Source organism: Rhinoderma darwinii, chromosome 2, assembly GCF_050947455.1.
Source record: "Rhinoderma darwinii isolate aRhiDar2 chromosome 2, aRhiDar2.hap1, whole genome shotgun sequence".
NCBI classification, from domain to species: Eukaryota; Metazoa; Chordata; class Amphibia; order Anura; family Rhinodermatidae; genus Rhinoderma; species Rhinoderma darwinii.
In genome coordinates, this window is record NC_134688.1 from 248,082,240 (window position 1) to 248,108,259 (window position 26,020).

The window sequence follows — 26,020 nt, forward strand, 5'->3', positions numbered from 1 at the left end:
GCTCTTTATGTTGCTCCGCACAAGCGTGGCCACCTCTCTAGTGATATCAATGGTAAGCGGTTCACATATGTCTGGCCTTTCAGATTATTTTTCTTCTGGCCTAGCACAAAAAGGCCTGTGGGAAACTGAGGACAATACTGATCTCATATTTTACTATAGGATCGGCTAGGTGTCTGGTGGCATCAGAGGTTGCGCTGGACTTCTCACTGAGCCGGATAGAGAAATGTTGAATGTATTGTTTTTCTGTCTGCTATGGACAATGGAAAGTGTACAAATTTACCATCAGTTGTGTCGGGCTCAGGCAATAAAACAATTGGCCGGATACTACTGTTATACATAAAGGCATCCTTATTTGTAGTGCAGATATTTTCACAGCAATTTTCCAGAAATTATCTTTTACATTTTCATGTTTATTAGAAAAAAAAAATGCAAAAACAATCAATCTCTTCAAAAGTGGCAATCAATTAATCTGGTGGATAGTTATAATAAAAAACATCCACAGGATTTTTATCTCTGACAATTATTTCTTTTCTACTAGTTTCATGTATCAGGCAGTATGAGTCACAAGAGGAGCAACATCTCCATCTAGTGGTCACTGAGAGAATTGCTCATGGTATTTGTAAGATAAACACCACATAAATAACAAGATTTCCTCTTTATGTTAATGACTTGCAATGTTAAATACTTTTGGGTCAAAAAAGACAAAAGTATAGATGGTATGATACCTTTATTGGCTAACCATAAAAGTTCTATTATGACCAAAGTTCTATAATAACTAAATGACTTTTGTGTGTATCTGCAGAAAGAACAGGATGGTGGCTAATATACTGAATGTCAGGCCATTTAGGAGAACATTTTTTAACATGAGGAAGAATCTGGTTGACCTTCCACCAATCAGAGCAGCACTGTTTGACATTTAGTTGAGCTAAATTGAACAGCCAATAAGTTACATTCTCTGACTATAATGGTTTTCTGACAAGTTTAGACCAATAAGAGAGGGGCATCTTTCAAGAGCAACAAATAGAACAGTTCATGAAGTATTAGTCATTTTGACTGTGACGTCATAAAGTTGACATTGATTTCCACCAACCAGAAGGCGGTTCTGCCCAGAAGAACCAAATAGAACCACCTATGAGATGATAGTGTCACGCTGTGATGTCATGAAGCTGACTTGGATTTCCACCAATCAGAAAGCAGCACTGGGTATAAATAGCAGCAGCCGTCTGCTCTACGCATTCTGGGTTATTGTCTTATGCGGTAGTGTTACTGCTCTATGTGAACATGTCAACATAGACGAGATCGCAGAGAAAAGAGTAGAACATCTAGAGCTGGTCTGAAGTTTCTATGACTGCGGAGATCATGTTCTTGGCTGGTTTCAAAGCCCAATATCGAACAGCGATCGCATTATACCCTCCTATACTTCATTCATTCACTTTTGCCAGTTTTGCAGAAAATACCATCATGTTTGACCTGGCCTGTTTCACCAGGGCATACACTGCTCTAGGGGAGGGACTGGCACACTGCTAGGACAGTGTGCCAGTATTAATAAATCTCACTAACTGTGCCAGCAGGTAATGTGGGAGGGGGCATGGTGGCAGGGCTCTCCATATTTACTAGGTGGGTCATAAATGTAGCAGTCACTGACTTCTAATAATAAGATGAACCCGATGAGCAGCTCCAGCATAGTCAACACAGCAGTGGCATCTCAACAGAGGTTAATAGGAACCGCATTCATTTGCATGGTGGTCACATCACCTTTGACATTGACTTGTTCTAGAGCACAACTCATAGGCAAATAGTTCTGAGATTGGCACAGCACAAAAATCACATCACCGCCAGATAAAGTCTCCAGCAGACGGAGAAGCAGTCATATAAGTAGTTTCCTATAATATAACGCTATCACTCATCCTTCACCTGTGTCTGAGTCCAGAATCCCGTTGCTAATGCCCATAGACGCCTGCCCACTTGCCCTTAGTAACCACGCAAGCGTCCTCCCCTCCTCCATTTGACGTGGTAAACGCTCTGCCGTATTCAGAAGCTGGAACTTGCTCCTCCTTCCACATGACGTCGCTGTCGTACGCGAATACTGGTCGTCACACCAATAGCACCCGGAACCTGTGTGTCCCGGAAAGAGCGGCTTACCTGTGGCCTCCCGCCGAGCTCAGCAGTCTGTGCTTGTCTGGCCGCTTCTGACATAGAGATGGACGGCGACGTTCTCGGCTCTAAGCACCAGCATGAAGCTACGACCAAGTTATGAGCGGTGAGGACGCGCGCTTTTAGTAAATATTATTGACACGTGACGTGAATCTGCTGACGCCAAGACTAGATCTCATAGGGAAAGTGAAGCTCAAGTCTACCTCGTCTATCCACGTGAATGCGGCCTGTTATGTGTAGTGTATGCAGCCATTTCAGCCTGGGGAGATGCTGACTGATGTGATGAGTTCTAGGCTCAAAGTGATTGGTCAGATGTCGTAAAATAGAAAGTTATAGCACTAATGTATGTCCCCTTAAATTCTTCCTTTTCAAGTACTGCAATTGTAAACACTTGTGGCGGCAGTCATGTGATGTATCATGTGACCACTAGGTCCATAGACTCCTGCATGCCCATACATATGGAAGCACCAATTAAGTATTCGCCATCTTTCGCCTGTGCGGGTCCTGGACATCGAGGAAACGAACACAAGTGCAGTGTCAATAGTGGAGGCTGATGGACGTTTCTCGTCACATTCCCCTCCGTCTGCAGTCGGGACGGAAGGATTGGCTTACAAAGGGGTGTGGCTTCACAAAGAGGAAACTGCGCAGAACTTGTAAAAAGTAGATATTAGTAAGCTGCGTATATTCATGTTTCTCACACATTGGATAACATTAGGCCCCTTTAAGGAGTGTGAACACACAAAACAGCTCATATAGCACGTATGGGGCTAGATGCTTAAGGTATAGCATGCTACCCTAGTATAGAAAGGAGGCAACTCCCATATATAATGATATACACTAAAGACACAAAGGAGCATACTAGCCAGTAATAAAAGAAAGTAAGCTTTATTGGACATATGTAAACATATATAATAGATAAAAAGGTACAGAGCTGGACATGAAGACTCTGAATAATTTCACTATATCACAACTATCAGGACTCTCTCTATATTGCAAATGAAGGGCAGTGTACAATACACGAGCTGAAGTGGATGGACTAGTGTTATCATGAAACAGGTCATAGTACATCAACACTGTAAGACAACAATAACATGGATAAACTCGTAAAAGTAAAGTGTCATGAAAGAACAGGTGATGTACGACCTATAAACACGCAGAAGTCTAGGACAAGAATATAGACCATCAGTCATATAAGGTAAAAAAGTACAAGGACTGCAACCTAAACAAACCAGAAGTCCACCCACTCGTATGATAACTTACCCATAGTGAATGATAGATGTAGAGAGTCGGGCTAGTGTGAGATGCAACCCCAATGCGCGTTTCGCGATGTGCTTCCTCAAGGGGTGTGAAGTGTCTAAAGAGGTAAGGAGTATAAATAGCGCAAGCCCCAGGTGAATCGAGTGTAACTCCGTCCAAGGAGATTCCGGCGCACGTCATCTGCCGAGACCGGAAGTGAGGCATGCCCCACTTCCAGCGCCTGAGCGCACACCAAGGATCCCCGACGCGTACAGGGATCCCAGGCATGCGCAGTGCGCTACAGGGGGCAAGGAAGGGGGCCGGCCACAGACCAGCGTCGCGCAGAGGATGCGCGCACCTAATTGGACAAAGAACACTGGAGGAGAAGAAAAGTATGTAACGATGTCCCACTACCTAGAGGTAAGTTATATCAGAATCTCTCTAGTACAAGCCGAAACTACAATGAGTTTAAAATAAACAAATGTCAAATAAACACTATTGCAAGTGCAGTATCGAAGACTCAATAAGAAAAAAGATATATATTAACCCCAGACCCATTAATGAGAGTAAAAAAATATATAGCTAACTGTGAATTCATAAGATCCACGACATATTAAAAATATGAGGGGAAGTAATATTAAAACCCTAGGGAGTGGTTAAGCTAGAAAATACGGTAAATTGCATACACCAATAGGTGACGTTACAAACACATAGAATCAATACTGATTATATAAATTTAAATGTGTTACAAAAAACAGCAATCGATCCAGGATGGATGGATAAAAAAAGAGAGACAAAAGAGAAAAACCTTGTGATGACAGAGTATACATAAATGGAAACAGTGTACCGAAATATTATAAGTATGAATATACTACAAAAAGCAAAAATTACATACATGAGCCATTACATATAACATGCACTGTGTAAACGAAGATGATAATTAGAAAAAGGACATGCAGTAGAAGAGATTATTTAGTCCCCAGTAAAAGGTGGGGCTACAAATAGCCAGGAGTTCTTCTCCCTCCGCGTTCCAGATTAAATGCAAGTCAGGACGGACGAGTTCTCATCACATGGAGCTGTCAAAAGTGTGGTATAGCGAGTACCTATATGATTATGAAAACAGACACAGATAGTTAAAATCCTAGTTAAAAACCAGTGGAAATAAGGGATTCTAAAGAAAAGAGGTGAAATTGAGTTGTTCGTTAAGACCGACGGGTGTCATGGATCCCAATTTAACAATCCACATACACTCCTTTTGGATAGTTGTGATATAGTGAAATTATTCAGAGTCTTCATGTCCAGCTCTGTACCTTTTTATCTATTATATATGTTTACATATGTCCAATAAAGCTTACTTTCTTTTATTACTGGCTAGTATGCTCCTTTGTGTCTTTAGTGTATATCCCTTTAAGGAGTGGTAGCATTGTGGCGATCATTTTATAATCGCTTATTTCTCCCATATCTCCACATCTGAGAACCTCTAGAAACGTTATATTTATGTCAGTAAGATCAGCAGCTGGTTTAAGTTTAGGCCTCCTGCACACAGGACGGAAATGCTGCAGAACTTCTGTCTGGAAATTCTGCAGCACATAGTGGATGATTTGAGCAAATCTCATTCACATGGTGTTAAAAAAAAAATCTGCAGAAATTGACTTGCAGTGCGGATTCTCAATCTGCAGCATGTCAATTTATCTCGCGTAAACGCTGTGGAATATCCGCATAAAATTTCTGTCCTGTGTATAGAAGGTTGTAAAGAGGACCTGTCACCACTCCTGACATGTCTGTTTTAGGAAACAGTTGTATTCCCCATGAATTAACAATTCTGGAGCAGATTTTCTTAGAACTGTGTTGTGCTGTTCCTCTGTTCTTCCTCCTAGAACTTTATGAATAAGTTGACAGCTGGGTATTACCAGTTGGGGAGTTGTCGCTACACAGTCTGACATTGTCCAATCAGTGCTGACAGAGTTGGACTATGTAGGGACACACCCCCTCAGATAAGGGAATGGTAACACCCAGTTGTCAATTTATCCATCAATTTTGAGGAGGAATAACAGAGGAATGGCAGAACGCAGAGTTCTAAGAAAAGATGCTCCAAAATTGTGATTTTGTGGAGACTACAAGTATTCCCTAAAACAGACATGTCAGGAGAGATGACAGGCATTCTTTACTAGTATAAGTTTTTTAGTCTCTTTCGACGGATAATGATCCCTCATGACCATAATGTTGTGTTTATGGCAATAAATAGGCAAATATGACAAATCATGAGGAACGTTTTAAGTTCCATTAACATGTTTTGGCAGTAGGACAAGTGGTGAATCGTTATTTAATGTGAGACACATTGGACAAACTGGTCATAAATTTTCAGCAGATGATCGAACAAAATAGTTTATTTACATTGCCACAATTGTTGGTTTACTCTAAGATCCTCAGTTATGCTCTGTTCACACTGGTGAGATGGCTTCTAAATCGGAGCCATGATGAATATGATTCATTCTGATCTGTTTAGTAAGGGAAGCTCAAGTCCCATCAGCTAACAACGAAAATCTGACGGAAAAAATAGCAAATTAATCTACCGCTTCATCCAACTCTTCTTTACTGCGGACGTCCTGGTGAGGAGGGACAGTGAACTGGGGCTCCCCGTTCTAACAATATCTCAGTGTACCAGAGGTTGAAACGCCACCAACGTCATGAATACATGTTTACAGCTGGGTTTAAAGGAAATGTGTCGCTAGAAATTTTTTTTTTTAATTAAACAGTTAGTGTATAGGTGATTAGACATTGTTATAATTTTTTTGTATTTTTTCACAAGTCAGGAAATATTATAAATTAGATTCTAATTTATAACATTTACCTGTGGTGGTCACTAGAGGGAGCAATTCCCAAAATTACAGCATTGGCATGTGGTAAAGCAACCACATTGCTTTATGCTGCAAATTTGGTGTAAACACACTCGCTCTAGTGTCCTCACACAATCCCCCCTCCCTTATCCTGGCTAGTGCCAGGAGAAAGGAGGAGATAGAATGTTCAACCTCCTACACTGTGTGCCGCCATTTTTTGAGCGAGTGCACAGTGTAGTAGGCTTACATACAGTGGTAATCACACAATAAAACACGAACATACACAAACATAACTTACCTGCTCCTGCCGCCTCCGCTCCGTCTGCTCCCTCCGCTCCTAGTGCTTGCTTCAGAACACATGTCCGGAAGCCGCGACCAGAAGTAGTCATCTTACTGTCCGGCCGCAGCTTCCGGTCCACAAGAAAATGGCGCCGGATGTCGCTCGGCCGCAGACCTTCCATTTGGACTCTGTGGGAGCGGCGCATGCAAGTGTTGCTTTCCTGGTACAGCCTATACTGGTTAAAATACAGTACTTGTTGGAAATGCACTGGAGTAGGGAGTTTGTATCTTGGTCATTTTCTTTTGAGTGATGGCATTTGTTTTGCTTTTGTGTATATACTGCTTTTTATTTGTGGGGTTCAGTAGGGTGTCCTCATAGATGTATTCTCTCCATTTCAGGAAATGTAGCAGCGTGGCTTGTAAGTTAGAAGAAGAGGAGACTGTCAACATGCAGACAAGCTGTGGACATAGCCATCAGACGGGAAATGGTGAAGGCTTGGCCTGCCTTTCTCTTCCCGCTGGCCGTCCACCTGCAGATGGTTCCAGCAACTCTGGAGATGTAGCAATAAATATACATTCATCAAATACTGACAGTGGCACGAGGTCTGGCCCAAGACCTGCAAGACCAACCATCCGATTTCAGAATCGACCTGGTCATACACACTCGAATACTAATGATGCGGGTGGGCAAGATGATCCAAATAACACAGACCCAAGAGAACAAAGCAACAGTATCTCGGAGGTTCTGCATGTCTATCAGTGGTTGGATAAAAGTTTTCCATATATTTTAATCTTTAGTGCCAAACTCATTGTTCAGCACCTAACAGGTACTAAAAATTTTTGCTCACATTGTAGTTATTGTTCTGCATTAAAATAGTTTAACGGTTACCCTCAAATATCAATAAAGTGAATATTTGTGTAATTAAAAAAATAAAATTGTCATTGGGCTTCGAATGTACCCAGAAAAATGATATTCATCAACATAGTTGAAACAAAGGTAGTTGTAGTAACAATATTATTAAATAATATTATTAGTATTATTTATTTGTTAGTATTATTAACCCTTTAACGACCACCGTATAATCTTTTTACGGCGGCTGCTCAGGGTAGTTCTTCTGAAGCGCCACCTTTTCACGGCAGCGCTGCAGAAGTTGTTTCCCCTGAATCGGGTTCTCTTCTCCTGAAGCCTAGGCTGTTGCTAACAGCCTCGGGCTCCAGGGCAACCATCGGAGACCAATAACAGTGGTCTCCGGTCATGTGATCCCGCCCATTTAACCCCTTAGATGCGGCAGGCAATAGCGACTGCCGCATCTCAGTGGTTTTAGAGGGAGGGGTCTAACAGATGCTTGTCCGGTATTATAAAAGCGATAAAATGATCGCATAGTAAAGTCCCCCAGTTGGACTAACAAAAAAAACGTAAACAAATTTTATAATAAATAAAAATCCAAATATTTTTGTAAAAACCCACTTTTCACCTTCCAAAATGCTTAGGAAAAAGTTACACATTTGTTATAGTCGCGTCCGTAATGAGGAGATAGGGGTTGCAAAATCTGGTGACAGAGCCTCTTTAATGACCAAGCCATTTTTTACGTTTTTCCATCGTCGCATTCCAAGAGCTATAACCTTTTTATGTTTGCGTCGACATCGCTGTATAAGGCCTTGTTTTTTGCGGGACAAGTTGTATTTTTTAATAGCACCATTTTGGGGTACATATTATTTATTGATTAACTTTTATGGACTTTTTTGGGGGGGGAATAGAAAAAAACCTGAAATTTCGCCACACTTTTTCGCATCTTAAATCTACGCCGTTTACCGTGTGATATAAATAACACAATAACTTTATTCAGCGGGTTGTTACGATTGCAACGATACCAAATTTGTATAGTTTTTGTATGTTTTACTACTTTTACACAGTAAAAACACTTTTATTTTCAAAATTATTTGTTTTTGTGTCTCCATGTTTGAAGAGCCGTAACGTTTTTATTTTTTAGTCGATGCGGTTGTATGAGGGCTTTTTTTTTGCGGGACGACTTGTAGTTTTTATAGGTACCATTTTGGAGTAGATGCGACTTTTTGATCACTTTTTATCACATTTTTTTTAAGTCAGGATTCACAGAAAACAGCAATTTTTCCATAGTTTATTACATTTTTTACGGCATTCACCGTGTGGGTTAAATAATGTAATATATTTATAGTCGGGGTCATTACGTACACAGCGATACCAAATATGTGTAACTTTTTTACTTTTGTTTTTTTAATAGTAAAGCATTGTGTAAGGGGAAAAGCTGGGTTTTTCATTTTTTTTTTCACATTTTTTTTTCACATTTTTTTTAAAATTAACTTTATGAAACTTTTTTTGAAACTTTTTTACTAGTCCCACTAGGGGACTATAATATGCGATTCTCCGATCGCTATTATAATACACTGCAATACTTCTGTATTGCAGTGTATTACTGCCTGTCCGTTTAAAACGGACAGGCATCTGCTAGGTCATGCCTTCGGCATGACCTAGCAGGCATTCGCTCCAGGCAGACCTGGGGGCCTTTATTAGGCCCCCGGCTGCCATCGGAGACACTGACACTCGGCGATCTTATCGCCGGGTGTCGGTGGGAGAGAGAGAGGGAGCTCCCTCCCTCTCTCCAAAACCACTCAGATGCGGTGCATGCTATTGAGCACCGCATCTGAGGGGTTAAACGGGTGAGATCGATACTGATATCGATCTCACACGGCAGAGCAGGGACGCCCCCAGCCCTCAGCTGCGTCTAGCAGCTGAGAGCAGGGAGATTTGACGCTCCCTGCTCTGTTTACTTTATCCTGATGCAGTGCCGTAAAAAGGCATATGCATCAGAATAAAGCCCGTTATTGACCGACGTTAAAAGGCGTATTGGCGGTCACTAACGGGTTAAGCCTTCCAGAATTTTACTTAGTATTTCATTTATATGACCCTTAGGGTATGTTCACACGCTGAGAGGCATTTACGTGTGAAAAGACAGACTGTTTACAGCTGCCTCGTTTCACACGTAAATGCTCCTCCTCGTAATTTCCGAGGCGTCTGACGCTCGTAAATCTTGAGCTGTGCTTCATTGAGTTCAATGAAGAACAGCTCAAATTACGTGGCAAAGAAGTGCCCTGCACTTCTTTGCCGAGGCAGTCAATTTACGCGTCGTCGTTTGACAGCTGTCAAACGACGACACGTAAATGACAGGTCGTCTGCACAATACGTCGGCAAACCCATTCAAATGAATGGGCAGATGTTTGCCGACGTATTGTAGCACTATTTTCAGGCATAAAACGAGGCATAATACGCCTCGTTTACGCCTGAAAATAGGTCGTGTGAACCCAGCCTAAATGAGCTTTCGTTGAAAAAAATTTTTTATTTTGTTTTAGATTTTAACTACTTTTATTTTGTTTTCTAATAGGCATTTCTGTTGGAATTGGCCTGCTAACAACTTTTCTATATGCAAACAAAAGCATTGTAAATCAGGTTTTTCTAAGAGTAAGTAAGCGCACTATTCAATATCCATGAATATTGATTACAAACACAAAGTGCATGTAAAGTCAAGAGGATCTGTGAAGTGAGATTCTTTCTTTATAGCTCAATATGTAAATGAGAACTTTTTTTTATTCTAGTTAAACTAGCATGCAAAATTTTGCCATATTTAAGAAATATTAAAGGGATTTTAACTTTACGAGTTTAATCATGTAGCGTTCATAAAATTAAATAACTTACTGTGCCCCCATAGTGGCATGTACAAACTTCAGCCACAGTTCACATGTTATCACGTGACTTACTTTGCATGACGTCGCGTTAGACAACGTGAGACGTAGCCGCATTTTGTACGTGTAGCGATGTTTTTTTTGGATAATTGGAAAGAGAGTATAGGTGAGTTTAAATTTTATCTATTTGAATCAAACTGGAGAACATCTGAAATGACTTCTGTTAAGCATGGCAGATGAAATGTAATGATATGGGGATGCTTTAGTGCTTGTGGTAGTTTTATATACAATGCACAGAATAATGAAACTGGTTGCCTTTCTGTTTTACATCATCATGCATCAGGATAACAATCCAGGGCATACCTCTAAGCCATGCAAAAACTAAGACAGGGAGCAGGGGAACTGTATGATGCACTGGCCGGCACAATTGTCAGGTCTTAGAGCTGCAGAAGTTATGGGTTATAATTTCCCCTGAATATCTTAAAATTGGCAGCTAGAATACGTAGGCCACTTTCAGACGGCAGTATTTTTGATCAGTATTTGGAAGCCAGAACCAGGAGTGGAGCCTGCACAGACAAAAAGTGTAACGGAAATTTGTGATCCTGTGTTTTGGGCCCACTCCTGATTTTGGCTTAAATGGTCACTAACCTTTGAACAAACTTTGCATAAATCAATAGTACAAGTGAATATAAGAAACTTTGTAATATACCGTATTCGAGAAAAATGCACCTTTTTCCACTTATCAGGCTCCCCCCTCAGTTGTTCATTCACTCTGAATTTACTGCTAAATATGTCTCGACAAGACAGACTATCAGCTCACTGAGATATTGGGTTACATGCTGCCCATAGAAGTCTATAGAGAGGGGAGATGGGAGCAGACCAGAGTGAGGCAGAGAGACACACAGAACCGCTGATGCAGCTTCTAGCAAAGCTATGTTCACACGGCATATGTTCAGGCTAAAAAATACGAGGCTGATTTCAAGAGAAAACCGCCTCTGAATTCCAGATGTTTTTTACAAGCTGGTTTTCAAAGCATTTTTTATTCTGAAAGCAAATTGAGGCGTAGTCGTAGAACGTTTTTTGAAGTGTTAATGGGAAAAATAAGCCCGTAAAATGCTTCAAGAAGTGACATGTCACTTCTTTTTTAGAGTATTTTTATGCAATGTTTCTAAAGTATGAACTACGCTCCGCATTTCCAATTGAGATTGATGGGAAGGTGTTTGCAGGCATATTGCAACGATGTATTTTGGCACGTAAAATGAACAATTTACGTGTTGAAATACGCCTGAAAATATATAATTACTGCTGTGTATGTTTCTGTGGGCGTGCTACAAAGAGATAGGGGGGCAGGATGTCCTCTTCCCTATGTGTGCAATGTATGGCAGACATGGTAGCAGATAGGCTTTACCCACTAGCTCAGAGGCAACTGAGAATTAGGGTATGTTCACACGGCAACGCACAATACGTCTGAAACTACGGCGCTATTTTCAGGTGAAAACCGCTCCTGAATTTCAGACGTTTTTACAAGTGCACGCTTTTTTTGCGGCGTCCATTATTTTTCAGGGATCTTTCGAATAAGTATGGATTGTCCGCGGCAGATAAGCACATTAAGGTCCTTCATTGATTGGTATTCTTTATTATTTTTTGTGATGATTTTCCGCACCGTTAGGCCTCATGCTAATGACTGCATTACAGCTGTGATCAACCTGTGTGTTGTATTTCTTCCAGGGTTGAGTAGCTCCTTACATATACTGTACCCGACAGAGCCTGTGCAGCAGAACAGAGGCTGTACGGCTGCCGTGTGCTCTGTTACCAAGTCACTCCCATACACACATTGCTTTTATTAGACAAGTTTTTTTTCCTTTTTTTATTAAAAGAGAAATAAACTAAGATTATTTTCTATTTCTTGCCATTGGACAGTAGCTGTGCAGAACTGCTTGCATTAATGATCATTTATGTTTGTTTTGTAGGATAAATGTTCCAAATTGCAATGCATCTGGCTCCTGGTATTTTTGTCTGGCTGCTCGGTGCTTCTGTATTACACTTTTTCTTCTCAAGCACTTTATTACAGGTATGCTTTTATTTTTTTAAATAATAAATATAAATATATATATATAGTGTTAATTTAATCCCAGACTGGCAGAAATTAACAGTGAGGTACAAACTCACTAACATTATAAGCATTGTGGCTATCTGGAGCATATGATTTGGCGGGTGGAGGTTGAAAGTTCGTTTTGATTTCTTGCCAGGGCTATTTTTTTAATGTCCAGAATACGTTTTAGAAAGTTTTGTTCTATGTCCAGGTTAATCTTTTTTTTCTTTTCGTCTTTATTTATTTATTTTATTTTTATAGCTTGATTTTTATGAATCCAACTCTTGGACCTTTGCAGTTCTGGGATGCTTTGTGGGTTGTGGGGATAACAGACTTTGTTGTGAAGTTTTTCTTCATGGGCCTGAAGTGCTTGGTTCTCCTGGTGCCTTCTGTTATGATGTCCCATAAATGCAAGGTAAACTTATTCAATATGTGTACTACAATATTTGATTAGACTTTTCTTTATACTATATATGCTATCTTTAGGTTCTAATGCAAATGATTTCTGGGGGTACATGGCACCCCTACTCTCAGAATTGTGGGGTCAGACAACTTTGCCATAAAAGCCAATCAACTGAAAGCCCCATTAAATTTTCCTTAAAATAACTTTAGGAGAGGTGGCTGAATGATGTAGTCAGTAAAAAAAAGGTTTGTATACTTTTGACTTGCCTAGTTTCTATACAGAAGATCATAAGACCATTCTTATACAATAAACTGCAAATGCTCAATGCTATATTAATCTAATCATGAGAGGTCCGCTTTTAATGAAATATTGAGTTGCCTAAATTTATTGCAGACATAATAGATGATCTATTTTACCTTCTGTGCTTCCAATTTATTGTTATGTGATCATTTTGTGGTGATTTTAGAGCAGGTTATTAAAGCAAATTTTTTTTGCATGGTCTTATATTCAAGTTATTATATAATATTAAATCTGGAGTAATCATCAGGTTGCTGGCCATGTAGTATAAAGTACATTATATTCAGTATAGCAAATAAAAATTACATGTTGGAGAGAACAATTTCTCTTCTGAGTTCTGCTTTGACCCCGGCATACAGCTTAATTAGGATCTGTCACCTCTTCTAACATGTCTGTTTTAGAAAATAATTGTATTCCTCGTGAAAAAAACAATTCTGGAGTATCTATTCTTAGAACTTATCGTTGTGCCTTTCCTCTGTTATTCCTCCTAGAAATGTATGAATACATTAACAAGCTGGTGTTATCATTTAGGTGTGTGTGTGTGTGTGTGTCCCTACATAGACTGACACTGTCCAATCACTGCTCACAGAGTGAGACTATGTAAGGACACACCCTTTTGAAAAGAGGAATGATCACACCCAGTGGACAATTTATTCATACATTTCTTGGAGGAATAACAGAGGAACAGCACAACAGCGTTCTAAAAATAGAAGATCCAGAATTATTTCTAGGGGAATACAAGTATTCACTAAATTAGACATTTCAGGAGAGGTGACCTCCTCTTTAATGCTTCAGGGACAAGCAGTAGGAGGATCTGCCTTGTCATATATTTTTCAAGCAGTAATGGACATCCTGTAAATCCAATCTGAAATAACAGATCGTTCACACGGAGTATTTTGACGAGTTTTTTGTCGCGGAAACCGCGTCACAAAACTCGTCAAAAACGGCCCGAAAATACCTCCCATTGATTTCAATGGGAGGCGTCGGCGTCTTTTTCCCGCGAGCAGTAAAACTGCCTCGCGGGAAAAAAAAGCGACATGCCCCATCTTCGGGCGTCTCCGCCTCTGACCTCCCATGGACTTCAATGGGAGGTAGAGAAAGCGTATTTCACTGTGTTTTATGCCCACGAAAAACGCGGCGAAAATCGGCGTGCAGGGAGAAGAAAATCTGCCTCAAACTTCCAAACTGAATTTTGAGGCAGATATTCCTCCTGCAAAATAGTCCGTGTGAACATAGCCTAACCATCCATGTTTATGCAATGGAACACACTCTGTCCAAATAAACAAAGGAGTTTTCCAACCACAGTCATTGATGGCATATCAATAGACCCCACAGATGGTTGAAAAGAGGGGCCACAGTGCTAGGTAAAGTGCAGAGGTTTCCCTGACAGGCACTGTCGGACAATACCTTTAGTCTAGGCATCCATGATGGTTTGAGCAGTTGGACCCCCACAGGTCAGATATTATGACTTGCTAGTGAATGCAGTGATGTCACAATAAACTGCTGTGAGACCTAGTCTGTGCATATCTGTAGTTAACCAGAGCTTCTAAGAAAACCACATAACATGATTGGCATATTTTCTGAATACGTAATTTCACTTGCCATTCAACTACTTATTATATACTTGTATTACTGTGGAGGGACCTGTATTATTCAATATAATTCATTAGTCACCAGTGAAAGCCAGTTGGATCAATGGAGTTTTTTTCTACAGGTAGAAAATACATTTTAAAGAGGTTCTCCGAACATTTTTATTGATGGCCTATCTTTAGCACCTCCTGGCACCCCCATGATTAGCTGATTGATACGGTCGCGGTGTTCGTCGCTGCAGCATTTCCCCAGTTTACAGGCACAGTACCGTACACTTCTGTGGTGCTTGGAATTGCTGTTCCAGTCCCATTCAAGTGAATGGGACTGAGCTGCAATCCTAAGGCACAGCCGCTACGGAAGCGCACGGCGCTGTGCCTGTAACCTGAGAAAAGGATAAGGCCATCAATAGAAAATGCCTGGTGAACCCCTTTTTAAGAAGAATATTTCCGTAAAGTAATTTAAGTAGTTATCCCCTTTTATGGGATATTTTTCAGACTGCAGACCTTTTAGAAAGCCCACTGCACTGTTTTATTTGCTTGGTATCCAGGTCATCAAATCCTGTATACAAAGCAAAGAAAAAAAATGTGGTTCATGTGGAATGCCCTTTTTGGAGACTTTTAAGGTGACTATATCATCACTTGGATTAAATAACCTCTCTCTTTTAGGGCTTTTGGTACATGTGTTTGGAAGAAATTTCCCAGTATTATTGTACACTTGTCTCAACACCTGTCTGGTTCCGTTACCTGATTGATTATGGGGCTCAAACCAGTGGAGCTGAATGGCATTTTGGTATTTTGTTGGCTTTGCTCTACCTCATCATAAAAGTAAGTACAACCATGGCACTATGCCTTGTACGTTTTATGCTTTCAGACATTCATTCCACATTTTTTTGAATATCTTCCCAAGGTGTCCGGTGGGTATTTTAACCACAGGGAGTTAAATGCATGGCTTAAGTCTTGGTGTAGAGGAGAAGGCTTTGGGTTCCTAGAGCACTGGGCTGACTTTTCATTGGGGTACAAACTGTATTCTGCAGATGATTTGCACCTAAATGGAAGGGGGTCCGTTGTGCTGGGGGAGAGAATTCTAGCTGGGGTGGCGGAGTGTTTAAACTAGGGCTGAGGAGGGAGGTCAATGTAGAAAAAAAAGGGGTAGCCAGGTTAGAGAGGGGTCAGACTATATTGGTGGGGGGAGAAACAGAATGTGGGGAGAGGACTAGACAACAAGATAAGGAGATCCTTTCGTTACAAAACATCAGTGTAAATAAAAAGGACCGATTAATGTCAAATCACATTTCTGATAATAAAAGTGAAAAACTGACAGGCAAGTTAAAGTGTATGTTCACAAATGCCAGAAGTCTAGCAAGCAAAATGGGGGAGCTGGAGGCCTTGATACTGGAAGAAGATATAGATATAGTTGGTGTTGCTGAGACATGGCTGGACTCTTCACATGACTGGGCTGTAAATCTACAGGGTTTTACACTGTTTCGGAAAGACAGGGCAAATAGGAAAGGTGGTGGTGTATGTCTGTATGTGAGAAGCGATATGAAGGTGAGTGTGAATGAGACATTTAGAGGGTCAAGATTGTGAGGAGGTTGAAACCTTGTGGGTGGAATTACAAAGGTTACTTTTGGTGTAATCTATAGACCCCCCCCAATATAACTGAGGAGATGGAAGGTCAAATATATAAACAGATGGAGCGGGCTGCACAGGCGGGTACTGTTGTGATAATGGGAGATTTTAATTACCGGGATATTAATTGGTGTCATGGTTCGGCTTCAACTGCAAAGGGGAGACATTTCCTCAACTTGTTGCAGGAAATTTTTATGGGCCAGTTTGTGGTAGACCCGACTAGAGGTGAAGCTCTGTTGGATCTGGTCATTTCTAATAATGCAGAGCTTGTTGGGAATGTCATTGTTCGTGAAAACCTCGGTAACAGTGATCACAATATAGTTACATTTAACCTATACTGTAAAAAACAAATGCAGGCTGGGAGGGCAAAAACATTTAATTTTAAGAAAGCCAATTTCCCCATGATGAGATTGCAATTCAGGATATAGACTGGGAAGAACTAATGTTAAATAATGGGACAAATGATAAATGGGAGATTTTCAAATCTACTTTGGGTAATTATAGTGCAAAATTTATTCCTGCAGGTAACCAGTATAAACGACTAAAATTAAACCCCACATGGCTTACACCTTCTGTAAAAAGGGCAATACGTGACAAAAAAAGGGCTTTTAAAAAATACAAATCTGAGGGTACATCTGTAGCCTTTGTAAATTATAAAGAGCTTAATAAAATCTGTAAAAAGATAATAAAATCAGCAAAAATACAAAATGAAAGGCAGGTAGCCAAGGATAGTAAAACAAATCCTAAAAAATTCTTCAAGCATATAAATGCAAAAAAGCCAAGGTCTGAACCTGTAGGACCCTTAGATAGTGGTAATGGGGAGTTGGTCACAGGGGATCAAGAGAAGGCAGAGTTACTAAATGGGTTATTCCGCTCTGTATATACAACAGAAGAAGGAGCAGCTGATGTAGCCGCTGCCAGTGCTGTTAATATATCAGTTGATATACTGAATTGGATGAATGTAGATATGGTGCAAGCTAAATAAAATAAATGTACACAAGGCCCCGGGACCAGATGGGTTACACCCTAGAGTTCTTAAGGAGCTTAGTTCAGTTATTTCTGTCCCCCTCTTCATAATATTTAGAGTCTCTCATGACTGGTATAGTGCCAAGGGACTGGCGCAGGGCAAATGTGGTGCCTATTTTCAAAAAGGGCTCTAGGTCTTCGCCGGGTAATTATAGACCAGTAAGCTTAACCTCAATTGTGGGGAAAATGTTTGAGGGGCTATTGAGGGACTATATACAGAATTATGTGACAATAAATAGTATAAGTGACAGCCAGCACTGTTTTACAAAGGACAGAAGCTGTCAAACCAACCTGATTTGTTTTTATGAAGAGGTAAGCAGAAACCTAGACAGAGGGGCCGCTGTGGATATAGTGTTTTTGGACTTTGCAAAGGCATTTGACACTGTCCCCCATAGACGTCTAATGGGTAAATTAAGGACTATAGGTTTAGAAAGCATAGTTTGTAATTGGATTGAGAATTGGCTCAAGGACCGTATCCAGAGAGTTGTGGTAAATGATTCCTACTCTGAATGGTCCCCGATTATAAGTGGTGTACCCCAGGGTTCCGTGCTGGTACCACTATTATTCAATTTATGATATAGAGGATGGGATTAATGGCACTATTTCTATTTTTGCAGATGACACCAAGCTATGTAATATAGTTCAGTCTATGGAAGATGTTCATGAATTGCAGGCAGATTTAAACAAACTGTGTTTGGGCGTCCACATGGCAAATTAAGTTTAATGTAGATAAATGTAAAGTTATGCACCTGGGTACGAACAACCTGCATGCATCATATGTCCTAGGGGGAGCTACACTGGGAGAGTCACTTGTTGAGAAGGATCTGGGTGTACTTGTAAATCATAAACTAAATAACAGCATGCAGTGTCAATCAGCTGCTTCAAAGGCCAGCAAAATATTGTCGTGTATCAAAAGAGGCATGGACTCGCGGGACAGGGATGTAATATTACCACTTTACAAATCATTAGTGAGGCCTCATCTAGAATATACAGTCCAGTTCTGGGCTCCAGTTCATAGAAAGGATGCCCTGGAGTTGGAAAAAATACAAAGAAGAGCAACGAAGCTAATTAGGGGCATGGAGTATCTAAGTTATGAGGAAAGATTAAAAGAACTAAACCTATTTAGCCTTGAGAAAAGACGACTAAGGGGGACATGATTAACTTATATAAATATATGAATGGCACATACAAAAAATATGGTGAAATCCTGTTCCTTGTAAAACCCCCTCAAAAAACAAGGGGGCACTCCCTCCGTCTGGAGAAAAAAAGGTTCAACCTGCAGAGGCGACAAGGCTTCTTTACCGTGAGAACTGTGAATCTATGGAATAGCCTACCGCAGGAGCTGGTCACAGCAGGGACAGTAGATGGCTTTAAAGGCAATGTGTTGCCAGAAAAACATGTTTGTTTTTTTTTAATTAAACATTTAGTGTGTGGGTGATTAAACATTGTTCAAATTTTTTTTATTTTTTTCACGAGTCAGGAAATATTATAAATTAATTCTAATTTATAGTATTTCCCATTTCTGGTCACTAGATGGAGCTATTCCCAAAATTGCAGCATTGCAAAATTGGGTAAAAAGCCCTCGCTCTAGTGAGCTCTCAGCATCCCCCCCTCCTTTATCCTGGCTAGTGCCGGGATAAACGAGGGGTTTGAACGGTCTAACCTCCTACACTGTGTGTCGCCATTTTTTGAGCTAACACACAGTGTAGTAGGTTTACATACAGTAGTAAACACACACAAACACGAACATACATTGAAATCTCTTACCTGCTCCTGCCGCCGCGGCTCCCTCCGGCCCGTCCGCTCTGTCTGCTGCCGCTGGTCCAAGTGCACAAGTCCGGAAGCCGCGACCGGAAGTAGTAATATTACTGTCCGGCCGCGACTTCCGGTCCACAGGAAAATGGCGCCGGACGGCGCCAATTTCAAGTTGGACTGTGTGGGAGCGGCGCATGCACAGTTCCCACACAGACGCCGTACACACAAGTGAATGGGACGGGAGCCGTTCGTCGTCCCTATGGGACTGTGGCTGCCGTATTCCATGTCTGTATGTGTCGTTAATCGACACACACAGAAATGGAACAAAAAATGGCAGCCCCCATAGGGAAGAAAAAGTGTAAAAATAAGAAAAAGTAAAACACAAACACACAAATATATACGTTTTTAATAAAGCACTAACATCTTGAACATATGAAATTTTTTTCTGTGATGACACTGTTCCTTTAAAAAAGGGTTAGATAATTTCCTAGAACAAAAAAATATTAGCTCCTATGTGTAGAAATTCTTTACTTCCCCTTTCCCATCCCTTGGTTGAACTTGATGGACATGTGTCTTTTTTCAACCGTACAAACGATGTAACTATGTAACTATATTACACTTCTAGTGCAGGTACCTGAAATTTCCACACTGGCTTGCATATTCTACATCCAGCGTGTATAAGCGGCTGTATATTCCGTAAAATTATAACACAAGCCGCAATGTATCCAGCATGTAAGCTCTGATTCTGTAAAGCTGGCCAAACCCGCCAATTTTGGCAGGATCAGCTGACAATCTAATGTGCAGAGGTCTCCTGTCCCCTCCTCTCCGGCGGGAAATGTCGGGAGAGACATATTGGATGTTAACATGCACAATCCTTTGTACCCATGGGAGATCAGCTAGTTTCCCCCTCTCAACGTTGACATATACATGCACTTTTCGGCCGAGCATGCACGTTTATGGTAATTTGGTAAAGTTGGCCCTGAGTGGATGACGCAGGCTCATGAGCTATGCCTGTGCTATTATCAGGGTGCCAGCTGTAATATATACAAGTCTATGGAGGGGGGAACAGGAGCTGTGTGAGACAGACACACACACACAGACGAGCTGTAGCTTCTGGTAAGCGTAAGACCTTGTTCACACAGTGGTTTTAACGTAAAAAAAATACATGCAAAATCTGCAAATACCAGAAACTAAACAGAAGATATATATATATATATAATCCCCCAAAAAATGAAGGGGCAGCACTCCAAGGAAATTGGTGAAGAAAAGTGGTGTGTTTATTCACCCCAGGCAGGATTTTTGGGATTTCATTAACAAGGGTTCTTCGCCCCAACCTAGGAGGCCTGCACCCACTGCTGTTGCTGTGCTGCTTTATTCTTTTTCTCATTTTATATATATATATATATATATATATATATATATATATATATATATATATATTTTATTAATTATTTTCTCTATCAGGTACCCTGCAGACACCACGCTTTCAATTCAATAGGTTGCTGTAGACAAATTTTAAATAAAGCTCTGCAATAATATAATAAGAGATCAGTACAACACCCTATTTATAAAGTTACTCAACTTTATATGTAGATTATATTTATATTCAAAACCTAAAAAATTGTGTAGGTGATGGAATATGCTTGGCATATGTAACTATTAGCTGTAAAATAAATGCACTGAATGAAATGATTTGTTAACAATATTATTTAAGCCAAACTATTATCGCACACTTTTTGTTTCGTTCCAGCTGTTTGTCATTTTCAGGCAATGGAAAACATCTGCTGATGTATTACGACAGTTTTTTGCTCAGCCTGTAAGTAATCTACAATTTTCATTCACACAATAATCTAACCGTACGAGATACAAGGCAGGATACACTGTAGACGGTGTAATTGATTTGTATAAAAGTGATTTGTGACCTCACCCCTCAATACATAAGACAAATAGTTAAACCTGTCACGATGACTTTCTTGATTATCATATTTACATCCATTTTTTATTTTTATTTTGTTCCTCTGCTCCGTATTTAACGTTAAGTAGTTATGGATTGAAATCACGTGGAAGTTCCCTACAGTTGTTCAACAAGCAAAAAAAAAACAGAAAACGGTCTCAAGCTTCTATTAAGATTTTTATTGAAGCATGCAGAATTACACAAAATATTCTACATATATAATAGACGCTGTTAATCTATATCTATATTTATCTACACCACTTTTATAGCATATAAACACTCCTCAACATTGAAATTGCAACACCAAGAAGGCCAAGCCACAAGGTTATACAAATCGATGAAGTAGCAGGTGTCGCTAGGATCTGCAAATGATCAAGTTTTCAAGCACCGAGCTCCAATCTGTGGCATGTGGGAGGGGTATAAGAGCCAGATTAATAAAGTCTTTTAGCCACATGATACGATTTTTGCGGTTTCAAGAGGTGTGGGAGGATTGTGTGATGCCTCCTGTTCGACGATGTGCCAGTTATCACCACTTGTCGCAAACTGAGATGGATAATATCCTTGATCTGAAAGACCTTGGTTTATCACTCCGTCAGATCGCTACGTGCCTAGGCCCAGATGTCAGCACTGTTCAACATTGCGTGTCCCGGACGTTGGGAGAACAACGGGAATGACAGCAAGATGTGCATGGGGGTGAACCTCGGCACAGACAGATCGTCTGATTGGAAGAATGGCGCATATTGATCCATTCTGTACTGCAAGAGAAATTAGACATCATATCCCAAGCATGGGGACGAAACCAGTGTTGACACGAACCATCAGAAGGCGTTTGCACGACATTGGGCATACGAGCCAGACGTCCAGCTACAGGTGTTCCATTGACCACGTGCCACCGCTCTCAAAGACTATCATGTTGCACAGCAAGACTGCAATGGAGGCTGGAATGGAGGTCTATCCTCTTCAGCGATGAGTCACGCTTTTGTCTCTGATTCAACGATAGCTGGAGATTGGTCTGTAGACCACATGGGCAACGCCACGAAGAGGCCTTCACAAGGGAATTTCACACCTGTCCTCCTCCTGGGATTTTGGTGTGGGGTGGCATAATGTATGGTAGTCGGACCCCTCTAGTCTTCATTTCAGGTACACTAACAACTCGGCGTTACATTTATTTGGTTGTGGGACCAGTGCTACGGCCATTTCCCCAAAGTTTCCCAGAAGCCGTTTTTCAACAAGACATAGCCAGGCTCCATGTTGCTCATGCTAATGTGAGCAGTCCATGTAGAGTAACTTGCCACCATGGCCTGCAGCGTCTCCGGACTTGTCTCCAATCGAGCACATGTGGGACGCCATTGGTTGGCAGTTGCAAAGGGAGCTGCCAGCTGCGTGCCCAAGTGCATTCAGCATGGCATAACATTCCTCAGTCAACCATTAATAACCACATTGATAGTGTGTGTGTGTGTGTGTGTGTGTGTGTGTGTGTGTGTGTGTGTGTGTTTCTGCGCGTGGCGCTCATACTCCATACTGAATAAATCAAGATGCTTGGAATATTTTTTTTTCCATTTTTTTTTCATCATTTGCATATTATTAACATGTCTATCGATCCTGTGATTTCCACAATTCCAAAACTTTTCTTTCTTGGTGTTGCAATTTCAATGTTGAGGAGTGTATATTACATTCTTTGAGCACATCATGTGCTTCATTCAATTGACTTTATTTATGCCTGAGAACTCCTTTACTATACGTTACACTGACACTTATCCTATGGCACCCACACATAAAGTGTACAAAATCTTGAAATGCAATTTTTAGTGTTGGATTGGTTCCCAATCCCGGGCTATTGTTCATAGTACCAAATGCGAACTATGCCCAGCCTGCACTGATCTTGTATGTAACTAGCAGCCCCACATTCCCCCTATGTGGTAGGAGAATAATAAATATCCCTTTAGGCTGATTCAAGTGGAACTGCATCTCTAAGTCCATGACTGTCTGTTGTTGCTGCCTTTGAAATTCAGTATTGAATTTACCACCAGTCAGGATATAAATGTATGTCTCCCAGTCTATGAAATAATATACTGTGCATATGAGAAGTAATATATATTGCATTTAATTCATAGACTTGACTTTCTCCCACAGAATTATGGTGTGGCTGCAACCAAAAGACAGTGTTCTGAAGCTGAGGACATCTGTGCAATATGTCAAGCTGAATTTACAAAACCGACTGTTCTTATATGCCAGGTAACAATGCCAGTTTTTAGTTGTTTGTAACCGATTCTAATAGATTCCATTGTCTTATAATGGGTTTATTCTTATTGGTTTAGTTTAATTAAATGCTATCCCCATTCAAAAACAGAAAATTAGAGTTTTTGAGCAGTTAAGCAGAATCTCCTCCTTTGGCTGGGTTCACATGGTGTGTTTTTTTTTTTTTTTTTGGTTGGTGAACTCCCATTGAGAGACATGGGAGTTTATCTATCAAAACAAAAAAACGCACCATGTGAACCCAGCCTTACCTCATAAATCCTACTCGCAGGATTCCAGGAAGTGGAGATCTATACTCTATTCAACCTATATGTTCCATTCATAAATGGTAACCACGACGCTGTACAACAGATCCAATTATTGCCTGACAGACCCCATTGGTGCTTTTGTAACTGAAGCTAAAACGTTCTCTTTTTTTGATGAATTTTTCCTGCTTTTAGATAACGATCAGTGAGTGTTGTACCTCGAGACCCCCATCAATCATCAGAACAAGAGAGCAGTGGTGCTCACTGGAGCGGCATGACCCCTTTACTGCAGTACCGGACACTGACATCCATGCTCAGCCCATTCCGTGCATGTCACTGTATCGGGTACTGCAGTTAACGGGTGCGGGTGGTCACACGTTGTTAAAGAGCTTTTCATTGATGTGACTGATTTTTACTAAGGGAAAAAAAAACCTTGAGCCATTTGACGCCATAACACGTTTTACTATGTAAAATGTTTTTTCTCCCTTTTCAGCACTTATTCTGTGAGGAGTGCATCACACTCTGGTTCAATAGAGAGAAGACCTGTCCTCTCTGCCGGACTGTGGTTTCTAGCCACAACCACAAGTGGAAAGATGGAGCCACGTCTCTACAGCTGCGACTGTTCTAGTCTTAACTCTCTTGTCTTCTCAATACAATGCTGAATTAATTTCTATTATCCATTTTGGGTTTATGTTTTACTTTTTTCTTTTGGTGTATAGATTTACTTAAAAGAACATTCTGGTGACTTCTTTAAATGAAGGGCTAGATGTTAATGGGTTTGCATTGTGTTTTTGATTTTTACTGTGAGTGTTTTGGTTTACTCTTAATGTCTGTATCTTTCCTATGCAAATGACCTGCTTGGTTCGGAGCCAAACACCTTTCTATCTTCAAATACATACAACATTCTTCTGCCTCATATAATCTATTTATATTACAAAATATGATATTGCTTTTGTTATTAACTCAGAATTATTTCGAGGCAGGAAATTCATTGCATGGGTGACTATATGTATCACACTAGAAATGGATTACTCTTAAAGCGGTCTTCAACAAATACAGCTTATTTTTCCTCTAATAAAAAGTTCTAATATAACTTGTATATGAATTCCCCACAGTTTCCATGATATCTGCTTGTGGTAAGTAAATAGTAACCGTAACTACTTTCAGAGTATGAGTGCACGGCTCATTACAATAGAGAGTTCTGATAACTGTAACGAGCACTGCACCTGTGTGATGGTGAGGGGTTTTAATTCACTAATCCCAAGCGGAGATCTTGAGAGCAGTGAGGAATTGATATGCAAATAATATTAGAAAATTGTATCCCTTTTCATTGTTCATTGAAAAATCTGTATTTGCTGGTACTGGAGAGTATCCTTTTAAAGAGGCTCAGTAACCAGATAAGTGCCCTATCTCCTACATAATGTGATTTGCGCTGTAATGTAGATAACAGTGGTTTTTATTTTGAAAAACGATCACTTTTTAGCAAGTTATGAGCAATTTTACATTTATGCTAATTACTTTCTTAATGCCCAAATGGGCATTTTTTCACTTTTGACCAAGTGGAAGCGTTGTAAAGAAGAGTGTATGACGCTACTGCTGTCATTCATAGCGTGATCTCGCGAAATCACGTGCAGCTGTTAAGTCCCACACAAAATTTACGGAAGTGTCAAGAGTGTGAATAGACATTGCGTCTTGGCTGGAGGTGATGTCTATTCACTCTCAAGACACTTCAGTAAAATTAATGTTGGTGTACTCTAGATCATGCTGTGCTGAGTACAAATGGACATGAATGGAGAGAAGTGTATGACGCTGATTGGTCAGCGTCATACACTTCCCTTTACAACGCCCGGTTGGTAAAAAGGTAAAAAAACGCCCAGTTGTCTAAGAAACGAATTAGCATAAATCAAAAATTATTCAGAACTTGCTAAAAAATGATAGTTTTTCAAAATATCTACATTACAGCGCCGATCAAATTATGTAGGAGAGAGGGCACTTATAATGTGGTGACAGAGACTCTTTAATGCAACACACGTTTGTTACTGGGGTACATCTGGTGGTATAAATAGTAATGCTTTGTCCAAGCTGCTGATGGGAAGGATCAGTGTGGTCTAATGTTATTGAGTTGTTTTGTGTACCGATTAAGAAATCTTCACTATAAGGATTGACCATCTTTCCTAGCACTTTTATACAGAGATTAAAGTTATTTTTTCAGCTTCCTTGCATGCTTTCTTGGACATATACTTCATAATTGTATCCTCCTTTGCAGTATTGGGACTTTGAATCCTCTATAGGAAAACAATCAATCGAGGTATTTGTACTTTTTATCATGTTCCTGATATTCATTTCAGTGGAAGTTATTTTAAATAGGCGGATTTGTCATGTCATACGCAAATATAGGAAAAATGTACGTTTTAACAGTAACCAAAAATTCCCATTTTGGATGTACTTGAATAAAAAGTTGAAAGGGTTTGTCTTCATTAAGACAACCCCTTTATAAATTAATCCCAGCACACCAATCCAGAAGCATCGGCTGGCCATACATTGTGGTTGC

General features: G+C 40.3%; 2 protein-coding genes across 7 annotated transcripts in view; one reads left to right on the forward strand and one right to left on the reverse strand.

Moving 5' to 3' along the window:
* LOC142742856 (uncharacterized) overlaps window positions 1-2,575 on the reverse strand; it is a 285,274-nt gene extending 282,699 nt beyond the window's left edge. For 4 of the 6 annotated variants that reach the window (XM_075853025.1, XM_075853026.1, XM_075853029.1 and 1 more), the window contains exon 1: window positions 1,915-2,099. In XM_075853025.1, the coding sequence (XP_075709140.1) occupies window positions 1,915-2,005 (91 nt within the window). In that variant the 5' untranslated portion in view covers window positions 2,006-2,099. Of the gene's footprint in view, window positions 1-1,914; window positions 2,100-2,142 lie in introns of those variants that run through there. The other 2 variants (XM_075853027.1, XM_075853028.1) reach the window with 1 other exon arrangement.
* Window positions 1,318-25,683, forward strand: RNFT1 (ring finger protein, transmembrane 1). Its single transcript, XM_075853031.1, has 9 exons — window positions 1,318-2,260; window positions 6,906-7,333; window positions 9,926-10,002; window positions 12,194-12,294; window positions 12,577-12,730; window positions 15,271-15,429; window positions 20,765-20,830; window positions 23,102-23,203; window positions 23,963-25,683. Exons 1-9 carry the CDS (start codon window positions 2,235-2,237, stop codon window positions 24,095-24,097), a joined length of 1,248 nt encoding a protein of 415 aa, XP_075709146.1. The 5' UTR covers window positions 1,318-2,234; the 3' UTR covers window positions 24,098-25,683.
* Window positions 25,684-26,020: the final 337 nt, after the last annotated feature.